The sequence below is a fragment of the Phasianus colchicus genome, chromosome 10, assembly GCF_987193195.1.
Source record: "Phasianus colchicus chromosome 10, bPhaCol1.hap1.1, whole genome shotgun sequence".
Classification (NCBI taxonomy): domain Eukaryota; kingdom Metazoa; phylum Chordata; class Aves; order Galliformes; family Phasianidae; genus Phasianus; species Phasianus colchicus.
The window spans coordinates 18,706,782-18,728,445 of NC_143445.1; the positions used below are offsets into that span (position 1 = coordinate 18,706,782).

The window sequence follows — 21,664 nt, forward strand, 5'->3', positions numbered from 1 at the left end:
TTCTTGCCGCTGTTCCTGACGTGCTCGCTCAGCCCGAGGATCTGATGCATCGTGAAAGGAGGCCCGCCTCTCTTATCAAATTTCTCGTATTAAAGTGAACTCCGCAGAAAAGAAAAAAAAAAAAAGAAAAAAAAAGAAAAAAAAAGAAAAAGGAAAAAAAAAAAAAAAAAAAAAAAGGTCAGTTTCAAACCCTGTGAACTTCCCAGCTGCGCGCTTCTGCTCCGTCCGGCTCTCACATCAGTCCGTCTCCGCCGGCAGCGCCCGCTTCTCCCCCCGCGGCTCTCCGTCCCTCCGCCCGGAGCCGCGCAGCGCTGCGGCGGTCACAGCCCCAGGGCGGCCGCGTGCTTCTTGGCCTTCAGCCGCAGGTCGGCGATGCTCGAGTTCTTGCTGGTCGTCTTAGCGGCGGCGGCGGCGGCCACCACGGAGGCGGCTGAAGCGGACTCGGCCAAAGTGGCGAGCGGGAGCCCGAAGGGCGGAGCGGGGAACATCATGTAGGGCGCGTGGGCCAGGTGCGGGTGGAGGTGGTGGTGAGCGTGGGCCACGGCGCTGTCCAGCTGCAGCTGCGCCTGAACCTGAGAGCCACACGGCCGCGAGTGGCACCGCCGACCCGGCCCCACAAACCCCACAGCCCACCCACCGTGCCCTACACACCCCCCCCCCACCCGCGTCTTGGACCCCCCGTGCTCTACGCCCCCCGTACCCCACGCGCCTCCCGCTGCGCCCCTCGTGTCCTACGCACCGCACGGAGTTCCCGTCCCGCTGCCGCACCGCCCGCATCCCACGACCCCACATCCCAAGTGCTGTTCCTGCACCCGCGTGTCCCGCATCCTTTCTATCCCACACCCCGTATGCTGCATCTCTCGCCCCCTATATCCCACACCCCACATCCTGCACCTCCCGTGCCCCGCACCACTCACATTCTACACTCCATCTCCTGCAAGCCCGGGTCCCACAGCCCATATATCCCTCACCCCATGCCCCGTAGTATCCCAAACACGCACCTCCCGCGTTAGATACCCCACGACCCCCGTTTCCCACACCTTCCATATCCCACATCCCTCATCCCGCACCCCCCGCGCCCTACACACCCCATATCCAATAATCCACACCCCACGGGCACACTCGCCTGCTGGAAGGGCATCCGCAGCGCTCCCACGTTGACGTAAGGGGCCACCCGGCAGGCTTCGAACTGGCTGGCGGCCCCTATGAGCACTCCTGCGGGCAGCGGTGGGTCAGCCCAGCCCCGCCGGACCCCCACGCGTGTCACACCCGCTCCCCCCCCCGGACACGCACGGCCGTACCTTTGTGCAGTTGGTTTTCCTGCTTTCGGCACTTGGCTCTTCTGTTTTGGAACCAAACCTGGGAGCACAGAGTGGGGACGGGGTCACAAAGAGGGATACAGCCAATAAAATAAAATAAAACCCACTGAGAATAAAAAGCGGCGGACAAAGAGAGTGGCAATGAGGGGTGAGGGACGAGGCAACGAGGGTACGAGAAATTCGGGAAATGACCCAAAAGTGGTAGCCGAACCACTTTTCCCAGCCCCGAGTTCCCCTTCCCAGCCGGGGTCCCGCCGCACCGATGTCTCTGATTTCTCTCCCCCTCACCCCCCAACAGCTCTAAGCTCAGCTCGCTGTAATGGGTTTGGTTGTTTGCGCTGTCGGAGCCGAGGAGAACGCGCTCGTTAATAGCCCGTGTTATTAATTAGCTTTATCGTCCAGGAAAAAAAAAAGAAAAAAAAAAACCAAAAAAAACCCGAACAGCGAAGTGTTTAATGCCTCACTTTTGGGGGGTAATTACTGTCATCAAAGCTTTGCTACAAAGAAGTTGGAATTTCTCTGTTCCTCTGCGCAGCGGAGTGTGGCACGCAGGCGGAATAATTGTCTCATTATCATGATAATCTGATTTGCTGCCACGGAAAGAGCTGCGCGATGGACACGAACGGACTTTTTAATATTGAAAATGGAATGGTTGAAATAAATAAAGACGGTACGAAGTTCTGCTCGGCCGGGGGAGACGTGGAGGAGGGCGGCAGCTCCGGAGCTGAGGGTTCCGTGCTGCCTTTAGGCTGCCGCAACCGCCCCATGAGCCTCTCCCCACGGCCACAACAAACAGACAAATTGTAAGTGAAATAATAATAATAACAACAACAATAATAAACATGTTGTTTGGTGTCTCTTCAAGAGGCAAACAGACTCCCCCTCCCCGGCTTCACATCTACTCCGGCCAAGCCAAATCTGCCCAGCAGCCACGCATTTGCCCTCAGCCTCCTGTGGAAAGAGGCACAGCCAGTAATTTGCAAAGCAGCGCCGAGAAGGGGAAATATCCGCGCGTGCTTTTACTGGTGGTTGGGGCTGAGCTCCGCGAGCAGCGCTGCCGGCCTCTGCCCCGAGCAGAACTACTTCGCTGGCTTTGATTTCGTTTGGGTTCGTTCGGCTGCGGCGACGGAAAAAAAATAATAGGAGCGGGGAGATGGGGAAGAGCGGCCGGGAGGGCTCCGCAAACGGTACCGATTGTTTGGGGTTCTTCGGTGCGATGTGAGCGCTCCGTCCCTGCTCTGACCCCGCTGAGCGACGCGGGGATCCCCCGGGCTCGGTGCAGATGGTGCCTGAAAGCACGGGGCTGGACGGGGGGAATCAGCTACAGCGCGGCCCTCCCGCAGCTGCAGATGTTGGGGGCCTAAAGCTGCTCCATGTGTTCAACCAAATCACGACCACCGTTTTCTCTTCTGCTCTTATTAGAACGGAAATACTCCGCAGCACCGACATTTGTTTTAATTTGGGAAGCGCTCTCCCTGGCGCTGCCGGCCCCGGCGGAACTCCCAGGGATGGATTTTGGGGAACTCGGGGAGAGCGGCCCGGGGTTCTGCGCAGGTTCAGCAGAAGGAAGCTGCGGCTTCTCGGGATCTGCTCGGATCCCAGACTTTCGTACCGAACAAAGCCGGCCCGCGCTCCCCTCTTTCTCGCCGTTTCCCTCCGGATTTAAGAGCCACTACCGCGAACATCCGCACCGCGCGGATCCCCGTTGGGTCACGCTCTTTCCGCAGCGACGAACCGACCCACGGCACCCCCGGGAGTGAACCGCACAGCGGGACCGAGGGGCAGCGGCTGCGAGGAGAGCCCCGCGGATGGCACCGAGCTGTACCCCCCTACGACCCGCGGCCGCCCGGCTCTACCTGCACTCGGGCTTCGGACAGCCCCAGCCGCTGGCTCAGCTCCTCCCGCATGAAGGCGTCCGGGTAGTGGGTCTCGTCGAAAAGCCTTTCCAGCTCGTTCAGCTGCTCCAGGGTGAAATTCGTCCTGCTTCTCCTCTGCTTGATTTTCGTCTGCCCTTCGTCTTCCATGCCTTTCGCATCCTCCTTGCGCTCTTTCAGCTCCGGGGACACTGGGCACGACACAAGCAGTCAGGCGGCCGCCGGGAACCGGGCGGGGAGCCGGGCCGGGAGCGGGGCTGAGCCGCGAGGCCGCGGAAGGCCCTTCCTCGCCGCCGCCGTGCCGTGCCCCGCCGCTCGGCTCCGGGCCCGCCGCGCTCCGATACCCGCAGCCCGGCCCCGCGCCCTCCTCCCTCGGAAGCGCAGCAACAGGTCGCGGCCCGCGGTCCCGCGTGGGTTTCGTTGCCGTGGGTTCGCCCCGCGAGCAGAAATCGCTCCGCGGTGCCGCCGCGGCGGATGCCGCCCGCACCCCGCGGCCGAACAAAAGGGCGGCGGCGACCCGCGAGGCTCCGCATCCCGCCCGGCTCCGACCCGCAGCTCCGCCGGGGATCCGCGGGGGTCCCTCCGCGCTGCGGTACCCGCGGGGCAGCGCCTGGCCCCGGAGCTTTCGTTCGCGGCGCGGCTTTGGCGGGATGCTGGAGAAGCGGCTCGGGCCGCGAGCGAGTTGGAGGCTTCTTGCGATATTTTAATATAAACTTCGAGGCCGGCCGCATATTTCCCGTAATTGGGAAAACATGGCAAGGCGCTCGCTCTGCCCACCGGAGCCTCGCGAAGAGCGCGGCGGCCCCGACGGGGAAGGGACGGGGAGGGAGGAGGAAGGGGCTCCCGGTGCCGCCGTTACCGTCGCTCAGCTTCGGGGTGGCCGCGTCGGCGACTCTCTCGGCGGCGGCGTCGGGTTCCCGCGGCGGGGAGCGTCCGCCGCCCGCCCGCCCCGCTGGGCTGCCCGTCTCGTCCCGACCCGGCTCTGCCGCGGCCCCGCCGGGCTCCCGGGCTCCGCGGAGGGGTCCGCTCTCCAGCACCTCGCGGTAGGTGATGAGCTCCTTCTTCTCCTTCGCTTTGGGATCAAACGATTTGGAGACGAACGCCGTCAGCTCCTCCATGGCCGCGGCTCAGGGCCGCCGCGCTGCCCCGGCTTAGCCGTGCCGCCCCCCCGGGCGGGCATCCACAGGGCGGGGTGCGGCCGGACCGGGCCGAGCCGTGCTGCGACCTCCGAGCCGCTCCGCTCCGAACCGGGCCGCTCCGCCCGACGTGCGGGGCCGGGCTCTCCTCGCCAGCTCCGGGCTCTGATAGCGTCGCGCCGCTGGAAGTGGCACTATTTATACTTTGCAACGCCTGCCCCTTGTTCCCGGCGAATTACCTCCCCTCGGAGCTCTGAATGGACCCCTTCCTTCTCCGCCGCCCGCCCGCCCGCCGCGGGGCAATGCGGCCACAGCGCTCCGCCGCCCGCCCGCCCCGCGCTGCGCCCTAATTTAATTTAATTAAGCGGCTGCTCCACGCGAGGTCCCGGGCGGGCGATGCGCGGAGCCGGGGCTGCAGGGGAGGGGCCGAGGGGGTGCGCAGCCTCCGCACCCGCGCTCCGCCCGCATCGCGCCTTGCGGGGCGGGGGCGCGGAAAGTTCCTCCGTGGGCTCCCGTGGGCTCGGGGATGGTGTAACGAGGGGGTAGCGGGCCGAGGAGGGTGGAGGCATGGGATTAGGGCGAGTGACTCCGTTAGCGGCTCGCATTGTCGGGGCTTTGTTGGCTAAATCCCGTGAAAGCGGCACTTTTTTGTTGACACCTTCGGTAGGATGCCAATAAATTATTCAAAATTGTTGAACTCGCACCCGCGTATCGATTCCTCCTTTGACCTCCGCGGGGATGACTTTAAAGAGAGGGAGCACCGATTGCCCGTCGGGGGTCCTTTCGCCCCTGTTCACCTCAAAGGTTGCGGTTCCCACTGCGGGGTTGGGTTGTTTGTTTGTTTTTCCCCCCGGGAAAGCGGTGTGTTTTGCCTCAGACTCGTGCTCAGCTAGCAAAATTCGTTACGGGACTGGAATCCTGCGTGGAAATTCGCGCGTGGGAGAGTTTTGCTCCTTTGGGAGACCACAGCTGCGGTGCCTGGGTGCCCCAGAGCCCCACGCACGGCTGTGCGTGGGGCTCTGGGGCACCCAGACACCAGCCAATACTCCCCGATCCCCACGCGTGTCCCGCACGCCGCGCAACGCATCCATTCGCTCGGCGCTCCGTAGCACTGCCTGGCGCCATCGATGCGCTCGGCGCTCTCTCGCCTCTGCCTGCCCGCCTCCCTCCGGGAAGCCTCTGCGCTCAAAACCTCGGCCCTGAGGCCTCAGCTCGGCTGTTGGAGGCTGAGGTAAAGCTGGGGGGAGGGGGGGGAAGAACGGGTGGGCTTTTTATAGGGGGGGGTTCCGGGTGGCTGAAGGGGTTCGGGGAGGGGATGGGGGTAGGCCTCAGGTCTGCCGCTAGGCCTTAGGCCTGCCGTTGCCATGGCGACGCTGCGGCCTGGCCTGGGGCCGGGCCTTGGGGGTGAGGTTGGGCCGTGGGGCCTGGATCCTTCTCCCACAGAGCTGTTAGGCTTGTTTTTTTTTTTTTTTTTTTTTTTTTTCTTCCTCCTTGCGTTTAGCGTGAAAATCTCGAGGTTTGAAGCAGAATTCTATTGGTTATGGTTTGGTTGTTTTTGGTTGTGGTGTCTCTCCTTATAGGTGTGAGTTGGATGGTTCTCCTTTAGCAGTTTGTTTGGAGGCTTGGCTGAGGGAAGGAACCAGATAAGTACTTACAAATACATGCGATCTTGTAAGACCTGTCTGGGTGCCTACTTGTGCAACCTGCTGTACAGAGCCTGTTTTGGTAGGGGGCTTGGACTCAGTGATCACTCAGAGGGTGTAGACAAACTGAAACACGCTTTTCCAGCAGGTGTGTTTTAAACGTAACTTTTGTTGGTGGGGAGGGAAGCTGGAATGAAGGAGAGAGGGAGAGCTGCTGCTGTGCTCTGGCAGCTGGTGCTGGGCTGCACACCCTGCCTGCTGCTGTGCTTGCAGTGAGGACAAGTGCTGCCGTCCTTTCTGCCCCACACTGCTCATAGAAAAATGGAACAGGTTGCCCAAAGAGGTTGTGGATGCCCCATCCCCGCAGGCATTTAAGGCCATGCAGGATGTGGCTCTGGGCAGCTTGGTCTGCTGGTTGGCAACCCTGCACATAGCAGGGGATTGGAAGTGGATGAGCATTGTGCTCCTTTTCAACCCAGGCCATTCTATGATCTCTAGAGGTCCCTTCCAGCCCTTACAATTCTGTGATTCTATAAGAACAAGTCACTTCATTGTCACTTCTGATCCAATCTTTTTCTTTGTTGAAGGCATTTCTTTCTGAACTGCAGAACAGCAAGAGTTTCTGCATAACTGCAGGCTTGGTGGAGGGCAGCACAGATACTCCTTTATCCATACACATGTGCGTGCTGTCAGACTGAGTTCTGCCTGTTTGCAGTTTCCATTTCTGTGGGAGCAGCACTGCTGTTAGTAACACTGTGAATCCTACTTATTAGAATAGTGTTTGATAAGTAACATGGAATAAGTTTTGCTTCAGTTAGCATTGTTTCCTGGCTGGAGCCCATCATGTGATATCTCTGCCTGAATTGTTGGTTCTCTCTAAGGAATCACAGAATGGCCCAGGTTGGAAGGGACCTGAAGGATCACGAATCTCCAACTCCCCTGCCACATGCAGGGCCACCAACCTCCATATTTAATGCTAAACCAGGCTGCCCAACCTGGCCTTGAACACCTCCAGGGATGGAGCATCCACAACCTCTCTGTGCAGCCTGTTGCAGCCCCTCACCACTCTTATAGTAAAGAACTTAATATGCATACATTTATAAGCTGCTCTGTAAACAGTGCAAATGACTACTGCAAGTCAGCTACAAATGAAGTTTCTTAGTAATTAAGGTTTTCTTTACATTTTTACATGCTGGTTACTTAGCTGCTTAGTAGCACTGTTTGTAGCTTTAACAAAAGTAAGTAGTTGCTTTGGAATTTTTGTTGTTGGTGTTTCTCTTGGCAAATGTGTTTGAAAGGATGTGCTTTGTTTTTGTTTCAACCAAACTGTTGCAGCATCAGTTCTCAAAAAGTCTAAAATAAAATAAGTATTAAAAAACAAACACCAAAAACCTGTAAATCTGTCTGTTTGTTGCTGTAATGTGCCTTTGCTCCAGGACAGCAACTTCAAATGTAGTGGATCCAACAGTGAGTCATCCTACTGGTAAGGTTAAGGCAGAGTGATGTAGAAGTAGGAGCCTCACTGATGGTCAGGAGACTCTTTCTCTCCAAAAGCCTGGGATGTAACCTGGCTTGTCAGTCTCACCATCTATCTGCTGTCAATGCTTGGTAATGTACCTCTTCCTCCTTGTACTAATTTGTGGTTGAGATAAAAGCCTGCTGCTGCTTCATGTGCCTTGCCAGACACCTAGAGCTGCGTCTCTCACTGTCTGCACGTAAATAGGAATTAGTAATATATCTCCCATTGCAAATATGTATGGCTTAACACCTCCTTCTGAGGTGTACATGGGAAGGCACCTCAAAAATGAGATCAGGCCCCGCACCTGTTAGAGGAACTGTTACACCACTCTTTTAACTGCGGTGGATCTACAGACTGTGTGGAAACAGATGGGTAAAAAAAAACTTAGGAGCTTCAAGCTGTAGGTACTGTCAGCCAGTCCTGTCTGTGGAGCTGGTGTGTGGACCACTGACCCCTGCAGAACAACTCTTCCATCTGCCAGGCCTTGGGTATCAGTTGGTGCTAGCAGTCCTTTCTGATGGGTCTGTGCAGGAGTACGGAGGGAGGAGGCAGCAGTCAGGGAAGATAACAGCCTGGTGTAGGTCTTAGTGCTTGATAGCAGTTGATTGTTATGTTTGTAAGAGGCATCTTCACATGAAAATGTATGTGATGTGCTGAAGGAGTGGTCCAAAAACCCTGGTGGCAGATGAGCCTGTATGACAGGCATGATGTACTTCAATGCATCTCTGTAGCTGGCAGCTACAGATTCTTGGCTGCTCACATTGTTCTGGGATCAGGTCTGCTTCTGGTGACTTCTTTTCCAGTGGGATCTCCAGAACATGCAGAACATCAGTCACCCACCTGCCTTCATCCTGCAGCTCAACCACTGCAAACCAAGAGATTTCTGGAGCTCCTGAGGTGCCAGTGTGGAATGCTTCTGCTCTGCTCATGTGTTGCTGTAGGGCTTGTCTTGAAGGGCTGGGGCACACAACTTTTCTATGGTCCTGAAGACATAAAATTGAGGTTTACACAATAAGTTTCACTAGATTGGTATGCTGCTTAATCCAGTTATGTGCCCAAATGGGGGGGAAGGCTGTGGTCAAAAAAGAAAGTTAAACAACAGGCAAAATATATGTTAAAGTGTTACATTCTGGCTTGTAATGATATCCACATCAAGTGGTGAATATCTTGGCAGAAATGTCTTCTGTACTCTGTTTCTCAGGTCTCTTCCATTAATCTTGCTGTCATGAGCTGTGATCTGTGAGCTCTTAGTTTAAAACCTGTGCATTTAGTTTCATCTTTCTGAGCAGTTCTGCTTATTTAGAGTTTGAGATTCAGCTTCATCTTCATTTGAAGGTTGTTCTATCAGTATGTATTTGAAGAGCTTTATTTTACTGTATAATAACTGTTGGTACCTTGGGTCACTGCAAGTCTTTGAGCTGGGGGAGGGGGGGTGGAGAATGGAGGAAATAACTGCACAAGGCAATATGTTGATAGAAATTGTCACACTATGGAACTGCAAATCGAAGTCCTATTTCCTTAAATGAGATGAAGTAGGCTGTAAAATACTGCCTTTGTCTTTCCCAAAATCTGTGAGGACTTTAGTAATATGGTGGAAATAATTTTGTCCCAAGAGGAATGCTGGTGCAGAATAGCTCATACTCCTGAAGTTCTGCCCTGCTCTTTTCATTGGAATATTTTAAAAATGCTTTGTTAGCTGAAAGATTGGATCTTAAGTGCTGAAGAATGCAACTACAGAGCAATGAAGGGATTTAGTGTCGTGGCTCTCAGGGGCATGCTGAAGTGCTGTTTGGTCTGCTGAACCTTGGCTTCATGGGAGCGAGCTTCATAAAGCTGTTTAGGTTGTGACAGGAAGGAAAGTGGTGAGCATCAGAGAAGAGCCAGATATGTAAGGACGGTTCTATATTGAGCATTCTCAAGCTGTTGGATGTGTTTATGGTGCTTTGGAGGTGACTACCTGGAAAGCTTCCTTGGGAAACTCACTGGCTCTGCAAAGCCCATGGAAACTTAAGTTGAAGGGGTTGTTGCCTGTGGAGATAAACAAGCTTTTTTGCTCACTCACTTTTTGACCTAACATAATCAAGGCTTTTATTTGCATATAAACATTTGGTGTGTTTAAACAGGAACATACTTAACAGTGAGTTTCTCTTTTGTTCCATTTTCAGTCCTGACCCTGGAGATGAGGGTCTGCTGCTAAGGTGGTAGAAGGTGTGAGGAAGGCAAAAGCTTGTATGCAGAAAAGGAACAAGTTCAACTTCTTTATGCTGGAATATGAGGAGCTGTAATATGTCAGTGTTGGTTGAAGACAGTTGATAACTGTGCCAAAATACACCCATGATCTGGCTATTGATACAAATGTTAAGGAGTTTGGAGCTGCTATTTTCTTGGTAGCTGGAGAACCTTGAAACAAATGTTTGTCCTTGGGAGGAGGGCCTGTTGCTGGCTGCCATTAGAGAAGATGTATGTGGAGATTGGTCCTCAGCTCTGTAGGGCAAGTATTGCTGGGACAGAAGAGCAGTTTTGAAGCACTTATAGTTTGCATTCTGAAAAGTCAAGAAATACTGCTTTTCTTAAATCCTGAAGCAATGAGGCTGATTGGAGTTCCCAAAGGTGATGGTCTTAGTAGCAGTTAAATGAATAGCAGCCCTTACCACCTCCTTTTTTCGTTAAATTGTGTCAAAGTCTGCAGACTTTGTCCAGATAAACACATTGACAATCAAGAAACATTTAAATTGTGTATCTGTAGCTCTGATTTTTAGAATAGAGCAGCTCTAAGTTGAGTGGCTTTAAACTGAAAACCAAAGTCAACCCAACTCTTGCATGAATTAATTTGGAGATAATTTGTTTTCTCAGTGTTTGTTTTTAATTATGCTAAGTAGAACAAAAACATACATTACCTTAGTTGTGCAGTCTGAAAACACATGAAGTGAGTTACATCAGTAACAGAAATAGACCACGTTTTATTGATTGGGCAAGTATGCATTTTCATTTGTAACTGTACCTTCAGATGATGTGCAGTCAGCAGTGCAGTATCTTCAATATGCTTAATGGGGACTATGTAAGAATTATCTCCTTGTAAATTACTTCCCAGATTTCTTAAAAATTAATATCTAGGCCAAAAATGTAAAAATAAGACACGATGAAGTATATTCTGATATAAATGGATTTTATTAGTGCATTTAGGTGTTTTTAGAACAAATATTTGATGCCACAGTGAACTTATACTGTCAGAAAATAAATTTCAAATTACTTCAATTTGTTGACATCTTATAATTAAATCTTGATTTAAGTTTTGCATAGAAGCCAAACAGTTTATATACAGGGTAGCTTTAAAAATAGTGTCAGGGTACGTTTATTTATATAAACACATTTCTTGTGTGTGTATGCGTATATAAATGCAGACACAGGGTGTTTTTACAGTTCAGAATTTTTGTCTTTCTCTTTCCTTAGTTACAAAATGGGCCGTCGCTCCTCGGACACAGAAGAAGAGAACAGAAGCAGAAGGAAGAAGAAGCACCGCAGGCGTTCGTCTTCAAGCAGCTCCTCAGACAGCAGGACGTACAGCCGTAAAAAGTCTGGGAGGAAATCGAGGTCACGCTCCCGAGATGTCCAATCACGTTCACATTCATATGAGAAAAGGTGCATGTGTAGTACTTGTCTGACTGCTGCTGTTGTGTACAGATTGGATTCTTCCATATCCTGTATTATGGGATAAATCCTGTGTGGGGTCAGTTCTAGTTTGGAATTTTATTGTTTGCTCAGAATCTTGGAAGATGTGGCAACAGTTCCACTTCTATTTAAAAACCAAACCATCAAAATGAGCAACACCAAGAGCTAAATTTCACCAGCACACTTCCTAATTCTTTGTATGTCCAGCATACAGTAGTCAGCTGGATGATGAGAACACAGATGGTGTGGCTCTATCTACCAAAGTTGCACTGGCCTAAAACTGCATTTCCTTCATCGCAGAGTCCCCTTTCTGTACCTGATCTTTTTAGATATCCTGGTTGTCTCTGACTCAAGATGATCCAGGAATCAAACGGAGCAGATTGTTATTAATGGATGGGGCTGGAAGATGCTCATCACACCTAGCTGCAATAGAAACGTAGGAGAAGCTGCTCCTGACCAACCTTTCTGTAGCTGGCAGAGGAGTGTTTCAGGAAGGGGCAGGCAGGCTACTGGAGGGGTTCTCGTTGGTTCCTTTCCATCCCCCTGTTTTTCTGTTCCTGCTTAGCATCTACATACAGCCCTTAGGGGACACAGCGAGATGACATGGGCTTTGATGCCAACAATATGCTGATGACATGCAGCTTTATGAATCTCTTTAGTCCAGTGCAGGCATGGCTATCTCACAGATAAAAACAGAGCTTGAAGGGAGATTAGAGTCTGGACGAAGACCAGTTGACTTAAATTGAATCCAGAAAAGACCAAAGTGTCTGCTTTCAGTATCTGGCTAGCACCTCTGCTTTGCCCTTAGTTTAAGGTATTTGCTCCTGGCACTTAATTGACTGTTACACTCTGGGGTTCTGCTGGATTTATCCCTGACCTAGGAGTATAAAAACCAGCAGTCTCCAAGATTGCTTTACTTCATCTTCATTTAGTAGGAGCGTTGCCTCCCTTTTCCACATGGAAACCTGCTCTTTAGGAGTTAGCTTCAAAATCCTTTTCAGTCCAGTCTATTGCAGCACTCCTTGTATGTAATGCAACACCTTTCCCCTTGTGCTAGATAAGCACGTATCCCGTGGGCTAAACCTTGAACTACAAGAATAGGGTGTTATACTTTACTGTTACCTAACTATCCTGAAGCCCAGAAATACATAGTTTCTTGTAAGGGCTGCAAATGTTATTTAGCTGTGAGTGAGATGGAGAAGAAATTGTATGAAAGGTTGAGACTTAAAGCATCCCTCCCCCCAGGTTTGGGATTGGTTGGTTTAATGTAGGTATTTTGTATGTATTCTTTCATCTTTCTCCTGTGTGTATAGGAACTTATTATTTGAATAAATGAAACGAGGGTAGGGGATGGAGGTGGGAATGGGGTGGGGAGAGAAGATACCATTCTGGCCCCTGGTAGAGCTCAAGAGAAAACTCCCAAGCTCAGATTGAATAAATTAATACTGATTATTTGATTAATAGTAGTACTGAAAAAAGGAGGAATGCAGAGGAAAAAAAAACAGTCTTTCTATATCTGAGCAAAGACTGCACGTTATGGAAGTTGAGAATTCAATTGTTTGTATTTAGAGGGAAAATATTTTTAGGTGTCCATAATTAAAAATAAATTTTTACGTTTTTGCTTTTTATATATGCACTGGATTGTGCTGGATGACTGGAGATAATTGTTTTGAATTTCATTTCTTGTGCCGGAATTCTTTCCGCTGAAAAGCAGTCCCATGCAGTGTATTCCTGAGTAAATGCTGCTGAGAATGTGGGTCTAAACGTTTCTTTAACTTCAGATTTGGCAAAGAGTCAGTGAGTTCCAGTGCACTGATCACAAGACTGCAGTTCATTGAGAGCTGAGCTGTGTTTCTGGCATAACCCTTCAAGTGTTGTATGATTTGGGGCATATCAGTTAACTTCTGTTTTGCCTTCTGCCCTTGGGACATATATTTTTGAATGCAAGCTCTTTAAGGCAGGCTTTGCTCAAGTACGTGTGAATTGCTTATTAGTGTGCACTAGTGGTATATGTTGAGGCTTTTATGACATGCTGTAATGCAAGAAATAGTTTTGCATACACATTATTTTGAGTGAACTGTTTATTCCTTTTCTTGATGCTGTTTTTTGTTGTAGAAGCTGTGGGGTACTGATAACATGGGTTTGTTTCAGGCGCAGGCACAGATCGAGCAGTAGTTCTTCATATGGTTCTAGAAGGAAACGCAGTCGCAGCCGATCAAGGGGCAGAGGAAAATCCTACAGGTCTCAAAGATCGAGGTCAAAAAGTAGAACGAGAAGGTAAGGTGCTTTTCTAGGAAAGAAATTATTGTTATTTTACTATAGAAACATTTTATTATTTTAAATCACCATGTGCTTACTCAGTTTCGTGAGCATATTAGAAATGGTTTCATGTGGTCTAATTGACATGTTGCTTGAAAATCTTAAATTGAAACCTCTGTGCTGTGCATGTCCTGCACTTACTATAAGTTTGTTTTAAGCTGACAGCACAGTTGGATTTAATGATAAATAATATATATCGCATTTGGCTGAGTGCAAAAAAAAAAAGTCACCTTAGTTTTGTTTAACTGCAATAATCTGAAATTAAGGTACAAAAGTTGTCTTTTTGATTACTGATTTCCATAACTTCCATGCATAATATTGGTTCAGTGAAGATGACACACAACTTTTGTTTTCTCATCTGTTTTTCTTGTGAAATGGGGAAGTGTTTCCAGTTATGCACCTTACACTTAACGCTGAAAGATATCTGTGGTGCTGCAGTTCTTGATGGATCAGATTGTGACAAGCCAGTATTCTCAGTAATAAGCATAATTTTTAAATCATAATCAAATTGTATTATAAAACTGTTTTGTAATTTTATGATTAGCAGGGACTCTATTTTTTGGTGTGTATTTGTCCATTAAAAAGTTTAAAGTTGATCGATGGATATAAGGACTGCTGTTGAATTTAAGGTCATTGTTGAGTCTAGCAGGCAGATGAGAGCTTTTCTTTTTTTTAATATCTGTTTACTGATCTGCAGCTAGGTAATTCTGCCTAGAATTTACTAAGAACTTGGTAAGACTTGTTATTTTCTTGTGCCAAATCAGTCGAGCCATTTCTCCTAAACGTTATTGAAAAATTGTTGTTGAAGGATGTGAGCACTTCCCTTTTCCTATTTGTATTCTCTCATGACTTATTCACAGCTGTTCATTATAATAGTTGCCCAGACACTTATTGCTACAGTGCCTTTGTAGTGGCAATTTGGTTATTTAAACGACCTGATCTCTCTTGGAGTATAGTTACCATCTGAGCTGTAGAATGGATAAGCTGCTGAGCTCTGTGTAGAAGTGCTCCTGTAAAAATCCACTGTTCTTACAGCATCAGTTTTAAAACAGTGAGATGGAAAAAGAATAACATGACAACAAAGGTGTCTCTTGAGTAGGTCAGGTGCTCAGTATTAGAAAACAGGATAACCTGCTCTTAAAGGTCTGTTGTATTCTAATAAATGTAAATTGTGTTATTAGTTAGATGTAGCCTGATACACTAATGGTCATGTTTACCAAAGGATTTACTGATGTGAATTGCCATTGCAATATGTGGAAATTATTTGCCTAAAATCTTTTAAAACTGAATTATGATTTATTTTATTTTGTGCTGAGAAATATTGGATAGAAATATTTAGCGTACAAAATATACTAGCTTGTCAAACTACTGATGGTATAGCTGCAGGACATTTTGTATTACTATTCACAGACACATATTTAGGGAAAATATTCTTAAATAACATCTGAAATTATATTAAAAGAATCTTTGAATCCTTTATTGCAGTCTGCTCCCGTGTACTGTTACCCTGTGAAGCCATGGTTTAATGTGGGGAAGAACTGAGTAGATTGCAGAAAGCTGCTGCTGGGGCCTGTGTGCTCCCTGTTTGTAGTACAGGGGCAGTGGCAACAATGCTGAGTACTTCCTTGCCTTGCTAACTCAAAATCTGACTTATGTACTTCAGTGAAGATATGAACAGCTCTCTAAAGAGGACTGGCTGAGTGCATTATGGCTCCTCAGGCTGAAGAGAGATTTGGAGGGGGACAGAGGAAAAGTGATGGAGTAGTATTAAAAAAAAAAAAAAAAAAAAAGATGTGAAAAGATGATTAAAGGGGGAAATGAACAGTATTCCTTCAGTGTAAGATCCTGGGCTTCAGGTGAAGCAGATGCTAGTTAAATAGAGTTCTTGCACATCATGTAATTAAGCTGTGGAAGTTCTTGCTGTTGGATGTTGTGGATACCAAATTTTAAATGATAAAAAAAAGAATCAGGCAAGAAAAATCTTTTGAAATCTGGTATAGTGGAGAAACAAGATTTGTCTTGGGCAGTGTACAGAATGGAGTGCTGAAGTCACGGTGCAATTTTCATATGAATTTGGCACCAGTGATCCATTACATGTTTTGCTTGGGATGTGACAGAATCACAGAATGGCCAGGGTTGGACGGGACCTCAAGGATCATGAACCTCCAACCCCCCTGCCACATGCAGGGCCACCAACCTCACATTTAATACTAGACAGCTTATTTTTTTTATGTCACCTTTAAAGGTAAGTACCAAAGAAAGCACTTGAGTGAACTAGCTAATGAAATGATTAGAAGTAACTCGTCCAGTTCTTGTTTGTGCAGTAAGAGCATGTTATCTGGTGGAGTATTCTTGTTGGTACCCTGCCTGTGAATTGACTGTAGTGGGGAATAAAACCTACAGACCCACCAGCAAGGCAGCATTGTGAGATGCTACAATTAAATGATGCTGCTCTTATTTGTAGGGTTGCTGTTGTGCTTCCCAAGTACCGCCTTCAGGACTTGAGCAACTGTGTTTTCCAATGTCAGTTGGGTCTGACACTAGAAAACCACTTTCTTGTTGGAAGTTGAGATTCTTTACATTGTATCGTGAAATCACTGCATTTATTTTTGGTGTAAGTCATGCAGATATTGCAAACTCTGTCTTCTGATTTCTCCCTCCAGTCCTCCATCAAACGAAGATAGATTATTTTTCAAGGTGGTGAACATGTTTGTAAGAGCATGTGTACCTATAATATAATTTTAGTGGCTTTTCTAACACAGGTATTTAATTTGAATGAAATACCCAAATATTGAAATATCAGGCTTTCATTTGATAAGTTACAAAATATATGATGATCTCAACATATTTTTAAAATATGCCACTAACAAAATGGAGCACAAAGTATCAGCTCAGATTTCAGAAGGTAAGAAAACTTGTGTGTATTGTGACTACTTTAGATGCATTTTTTAGAGTCAAAAAAGTGGGTCTTCCTAGTAATGCTATAAATTTGAAGCTGTCCTACAGCAAGATAGTACAATGCAAATATGACTTAATAAGATCACAAACTGAATTTCAGCAAAACAACCAAGATTTACATTAAATTAGGAATTTTAAAACCGATTTAGTTTGTTTTACTGAGCATTTGCTTAATAACATTTTGCCTTCTTGCAATCTTTTTAAAGACAATAATTCGTCTGTGAAATGCAGGCACATCCTCAGTAGAAAAATTGAAAGCAACAGCTCACTTTCTGAAACCACACATAGAGTGATATAAAGAAATATTTCAGCTCTGCGAAATTTAATAAATCATCCCATTTCCTAATTTGATCATATTAGATGCTGATGTGGAAGAAGCATTTCAAATACCATCTCCTCATTAATATACATCAGTCTGGGGAATAGAATGGAATACTTATGCAGAGATGTCACAGTTACTGTTTCTTAGTTTACTAAGTGGAACAGGTTGATGTGATACTGGGTGCTATTTGTCAATGTCTTGCTAAAATGGTTTGGGTCGAGTTATGGAGTCCAGAAAGACAGCGGCTGATAAATCAAAAGTGGATTGAGTGGACAGGAGGCAGTGATTGATACTGTGACAGGATATGAAGAAAGGAATCTTGATACAAGCATGCATGATATTGAATATGAGAAGGAAAATGGCCCTGGAGTATGGATATTATTCAAGGAAATGAGAATAATAATATCATCTTGAAATTATTGCTGGGTGAAGATTAGGATAGTTCTTATTAGAATATTATGCTTCTCTGGAATGGAGAAACTTGGATTTCCTGTGACTTGTGTGTGGATAGAGGCTTGTTAATATTTTTAGTTTTCACTACAGTCTTTCTGCAAGTTAATTGTACAGGAAAATACGTCAGAACTTGGGATTTCAGTCTTTTAATTCGTGTAGCTTTAAATAGATTTAACCAAAGGATGTTAACCTTTTTTTCCTTGACTTCCTACAGTTCTGTGGTTGCAGAGCTTTTTGCTATAATTGTCCTGAAATACGCAAGCTTGTTTTTATTGTCTGCCAAATGCTTTTGGCTTTTCTTGCTATTTTAAACTGCAGAATCCTGTCCTGAAATGCGTAACAAAGTTCGACATGAGTGATGCAATAACAGCTGGTACATCTATAGGTATCTATGGAGTAATATAGTGTGAAGTGTAATCTTGTTTGTGAAATTGCTGTCTCTGGGTGGTCAGCAAAGGAGGTACTTGATCAGTGGCTTTTTGTGTTGCTGGGGGTGGTGACATGATTACATATTATTTCCTGAACTCTGTTCCAATTTAGCTTGGAAATGTGTGCATCTTACTGCAGTCTATGGCATGGTGACTTATTCATTATAGGTAGCTTGGAATAGGGTAGCAAAAGGTAAATTGTTGCCTCAAGTTGTTCTTATCCTAGCAAAGTAAATTAGAATTATCTTGCATCCACCCCTCATAGTTTGTCAGAGTTCTTCAGTTTTGGTGCTCGTAAGTCCTGCTATTTGGAAAATAAGGTCCTCTGCTTATGCAGAGGAGAGCTAACTGAAAAGGGTGGGTAAATAATGACAGTAAAAACAAAGAGATGGCTAAAAAGGGTCAATAAACAATAATAACAACAATAAAAATACATTTGTATACCCCCATAGTGCTATTTAAATACCTGGACATGTTCACAGCTTTAGTAAACTCTGTGGATGGTTTAATTTGTATTACCTGGTTAATGACGTACAGGGCTGATGGAAGTACAAGATCCCTCCCCTACACATGTTTTCTAGGTGTATTTTCAACACTGCTGCTTCAAACAGAAATGCAACACTAGATGCTGCTTACTGTGAAGTTAGAGATGCTTGCCATTGGATTTGACCTGTGCTCGGAAGGTCGTAGCTTCAGTCAAACAGTTACTCCTGGTTGGGGCAAACTATCAATCTTTGCTTTGTATTGGTTGTTTACTCTGTTTTACAGCGTGCCACTGTATGGTAATGGGCTTAAGCTTTTTTCAAGTTTGCCTTTTTAGCACTGGCAGGAGTCGTCATTTTTTGTGTGAGCTTTCTTTTTCCTTTGAGAATTGTTTTTTTCTTAAATATTGAGGTCTCTTCCAACCCCTGCAATTCTGTGATTCTGTGTGATTTCTAATAAAATCTGAACAAAGAAGTATTTTGGCAAAGAGGCAATATTGCACAGTGAAACGTTGTGCATATAACTCCTGAAAGATTCTAACAGCATCACTGAGTGCTTTGGTATTTGCCTTCCTAGGGATGGTGGATAGGAAGGGACCTTTCCTTCTTCAGTTAGTCTGGTATTTTCCATGCATCATGGTTTTTAGTATGGTTGCATGAATGTGCCCCGGCCTGTCAGAACTTACAGGTGATAGCAAGTGTTGGATCAAGACGTAATCTATCCCAACCTGCCTTCAAAACTTCCTTTTAGCAGTGGGAGAGCACTCAAATAGGTTATGCTATGGAGTATCAGGGGATAGTTTCCATTATGAACTACTTGGGGAAGAGTTTTCTAGTAACTGCATCAGCCTGAAAAGATAATATAAAGATAATAAAGGCTCTTAGGAGAGAGAAGGATGAAAAGGATTTAGTTTTGAGGTAGATATTAATGTCAGTGGCAACGTGTGGTGGATGAGACGATGACAGGTAAGGAAAAAAAGGAATGGCTCAAGTAGTGGTCTAAGGTTATAATGTTTATAAGATGAATTGCAGCTGCATGAACCTAGAACCTTGATTTTATTTATTTATTTATTTATTTATTTATTTATTTATTTATTGTGATCAAGATTGTTAAGAAACAGGACTAAATTGAAATGTGATGCAAGAATGTGGGTTGAAGATGAGATTGGTTTCAGCCAAAGGATAGATGCTGGTAGCTGTTCTGGGGACAGAAAGGGCCCAGGGAAGAAAGTAAGGGTTTCCTGAACTCACTGTCCTATGGGCATCAGTTGCTGTGAGTTTTCGGCTGCTTGGAAAGATCATGGAAGGAACTTGGAAGCAAAGTTTTTGAGTAATGACAGCAGTAGTGACTTCGAGAGCAGAGGGAAGGGAGAGTGTACCAACATGACTCTGAGTATCTGCTGTAAAAAAAAAAAAAAAAAAAAAAAATCTGGGAATAAGGGCAAGACAGCTGTGAAAAACAAGGCTGGGCACGAATTGTCAGGCAGTGGTGAAAAGCTGTCTTAATCTATTGAAAGGCTTTTTCAACATTACTGTCTTTGGAAATGGATCCAAGAATTTTCTACAGAGAAGCAGAGGGAAGTCCAATAAGAAATCAAGCAATGCTATCAGAATATTTCTCCCAAAGTGCTTCATTGCCTGCTAGTAACTACCAGAGTTGCTATTCTTTTACAGGTTTGATCTGCTGCCTATGATATTTTTCCTTCTCCCCTTGCTAGGCAAATTGGCACTGTCGCATGCAGCTAACTGCACAAACCCACGTCTGCAGTCACGGGAGGGACTGATGCCAGCATTGTGTGCATCTCTTCTCTTTGTGGAGGAGTAGGAGAGGTTAGGAGTTTTTGTTCTGTTAGAATGTATATTTAATTAAAAAAAAAAAAAGCAGTATTTCTTGCATTGCACTTCAAACAAAGGCTTCGGGAAGGGCAGAACCAGTGGAATTTGGATTGGTTTTGTTCATGTGGTCTTGAAGTTTTTCTGCAGATGCTAGTGGCAGATACTTTTTGTTTTTTCCAGTGATAAATCAACACCTGAAGTTTTCATTTAGGGTCTTACTCCATTACAATTATATTTTAGAGACAACTGGTGATATGTTTTTAGCTATTATAAGTTACTTTAAAAAAAAGAAATTAACAATAATTCTGCACAGATGTAGTGGAATAAGTAAAGGGGTGAAGCAGTAGCATTCAAGATATCCTAGAGCAATAACCCACCAATGCACACATTACCAAGGTCTAATTGACCACTTTGGGAAATTAAACTTCATAAGGCAACGCCAGGGGCCCTAAAGTTATCAATAAGGGCAGATAGCTGCTAGTGACAGCTGCTTTGATGCCTTTCATTGGAATATATATATATAAAAAAAAAAAAGCCTTAAACATATGAATTCATGACTGCTGTTCATTTAGAGCTAACTATTGAATCTAATTGCATGAAAACTTCTTTTTTCTAAAGCAGTCCTGGTGTTATGTATGTAGCATGTGTTCTTAATGTAGCTTCTTATTTTTATAAAGTCTTTCATTCCTCCTTTTGAGAAAGGGACTACTTGTGGGTTGCCTCCCCCCTTTTAATGTGGGGGGCAGTGGTTGTGCTGCAGTTTTCTGTTCGGGAGAAGATACTTAAGGAAGTATGAGAATAATTTGATTCTCTTTAGTGGAAAATCAACTCTTTTATTTTAATCTACATTCTGAACTGTTGCGTATTTCTACTTTTTTAATCCTCTTTTCCTCCATTACCACAACTCTGGCCATGAATCTATTCATTTTTGCCACAGAGATCATGTTTCTAGAGGCTGCTATGCAAATCAACACAGAGCAGATGTCTTAAAGATGCATTGGTAATACAAGACCATCACTGTCTGCACGAGTAAATTGCTGCTGTTTCCAGTGTTAGTTTCCAGTGTTAGTTTCCAGAATCCGATTATCAGCATGTGAAACGCAACATTTGTAGAATTTAATAGGAGCATTTTGCTGTGGATTCCTGCCTGTCTAATAACATATGGCAGGAGCAGTACCTAGGCTATAAAGACACAGGCAAAATGCAGATATTGCTGCCCAAAGTGTTTTGCTGCCCTTTTTATATGGAGCTGTCAGTATGTTCCTCTTGCTGGGGTTTTTTGCAGTTACTCTGTAACAGCAGTGTGCAAGTAGCTGTCAGTCCTATCTATTCCAAAAATCCAAGCTGCACTTCGTTGAATGTACCTGTCAACCATGCTGTAGATGGACGTGCCAGAGCTAAAATTGTGTACAACCCTGGCTTTGCATCCATGTTCATCACAGTTTTAATGATGGATTACTTTTTTTCCCCATAAATTCCTTACCTTGTTTACTTTATGTATTAATAGATTGGTTACTGTAGTCCTTCTCAATTATTTTTGTATATTATTCTTCTGTTATTTCATTCAAGTTCCGTGAAAAGCAGCTGTAACAAGACTGTTGTTCTTAGAACCAGCCTCCTTGGAGCAGGGGTCAGCGACTATTGAAGTATGCTGTGCTGCTTGATGCTGTGCCTTTTTCAAACTGGCAGTTAAATAAGTTGCTAGA

The 21,664-nt window shown here is 46.1% G+C and overlaps 2 protein-coding genes across 3 annotated transcripts in view; one reads left to right on the forward strand and one right to left on the reverse strand.

Annotated features, from left to right (window-relative positions):
* Positions 1-207: 207 nt before the first annotated feature.
* Positions 208-4,563, reverse strand: SHOX2 (SHOX homeobox 2). Its single transcript, XM_031603750.2, has 5 exons — positions 4,053-4,563; positions 3,176-3,384; positions 1,302-1,359; positions 1,127-1,215; positions 208-572 (listed from the first exon to the last, which is right to left on the reverse strand). The coding sequence occupies exons 1-5, from the start codon at positions 4,309-4,311 to the stop codon at positions 321-323; spliced, it is 867 nt and encodes a 288-aa protein (XP_031459610.1). The 5' UTR covers positions 4,312-4,563; the 3' UTR covers positions 208-320.
* Positions 4,564-5,414: 851 nt separating this feature from the next.
* Positions 5,415-21,664, forward strand: part of RSRC1 (arginine and serine rich coiled-coil 1) — a 114,172-nt gene continuing 97,922 nt past the window's right edge. For both annotated transcript variants that reach the window (XM_031603684.2, XM_031603683.2), the window contains exons 1-3: positions 5,415-5,560; positions 10,942-11,130; positions 13,312-13,437. In XM_031603684.2, coding sequence (XP_031459544.1) covers positions 5,457-5,560; positions 10,942-11,130; positions 13,312-13,437 — 419 coding nt within the window. In that variant the 5' untranslated portion in view covers positions 5,415-5,456. The remainder of the gene's footprint in view (positions 5,561-10,941; positions 11,131-13,311; positions 13,438-21,664) is intronic.

Excerpts from the sequence above, each read along its gene's own strand:
- SHOX2 (XM_031603750.2), bottom strand. The coding sequence starts at position 4,311 with ATGGAGGAGCTGACGGCGTTCGTCTCCAAATCGTTTGATCCCAAAGCG. Across the intron at positions 1,360-3,175 it reads TGTCCGAAGCCCGAGTGCAG|GTTTGGTTCCAAAACAGAAG; the intron begins GTAGAGCCGGGC and ends CTGTGCTCCCAG. Across the intron at positions 1,216-1,301 it reads GGAAAACCAACTGCACAAAG|GAGTGCTCATAGGGGCCGCC; the intron begins GTACGGCCGTGC and ends CGCTGCCCGCAG.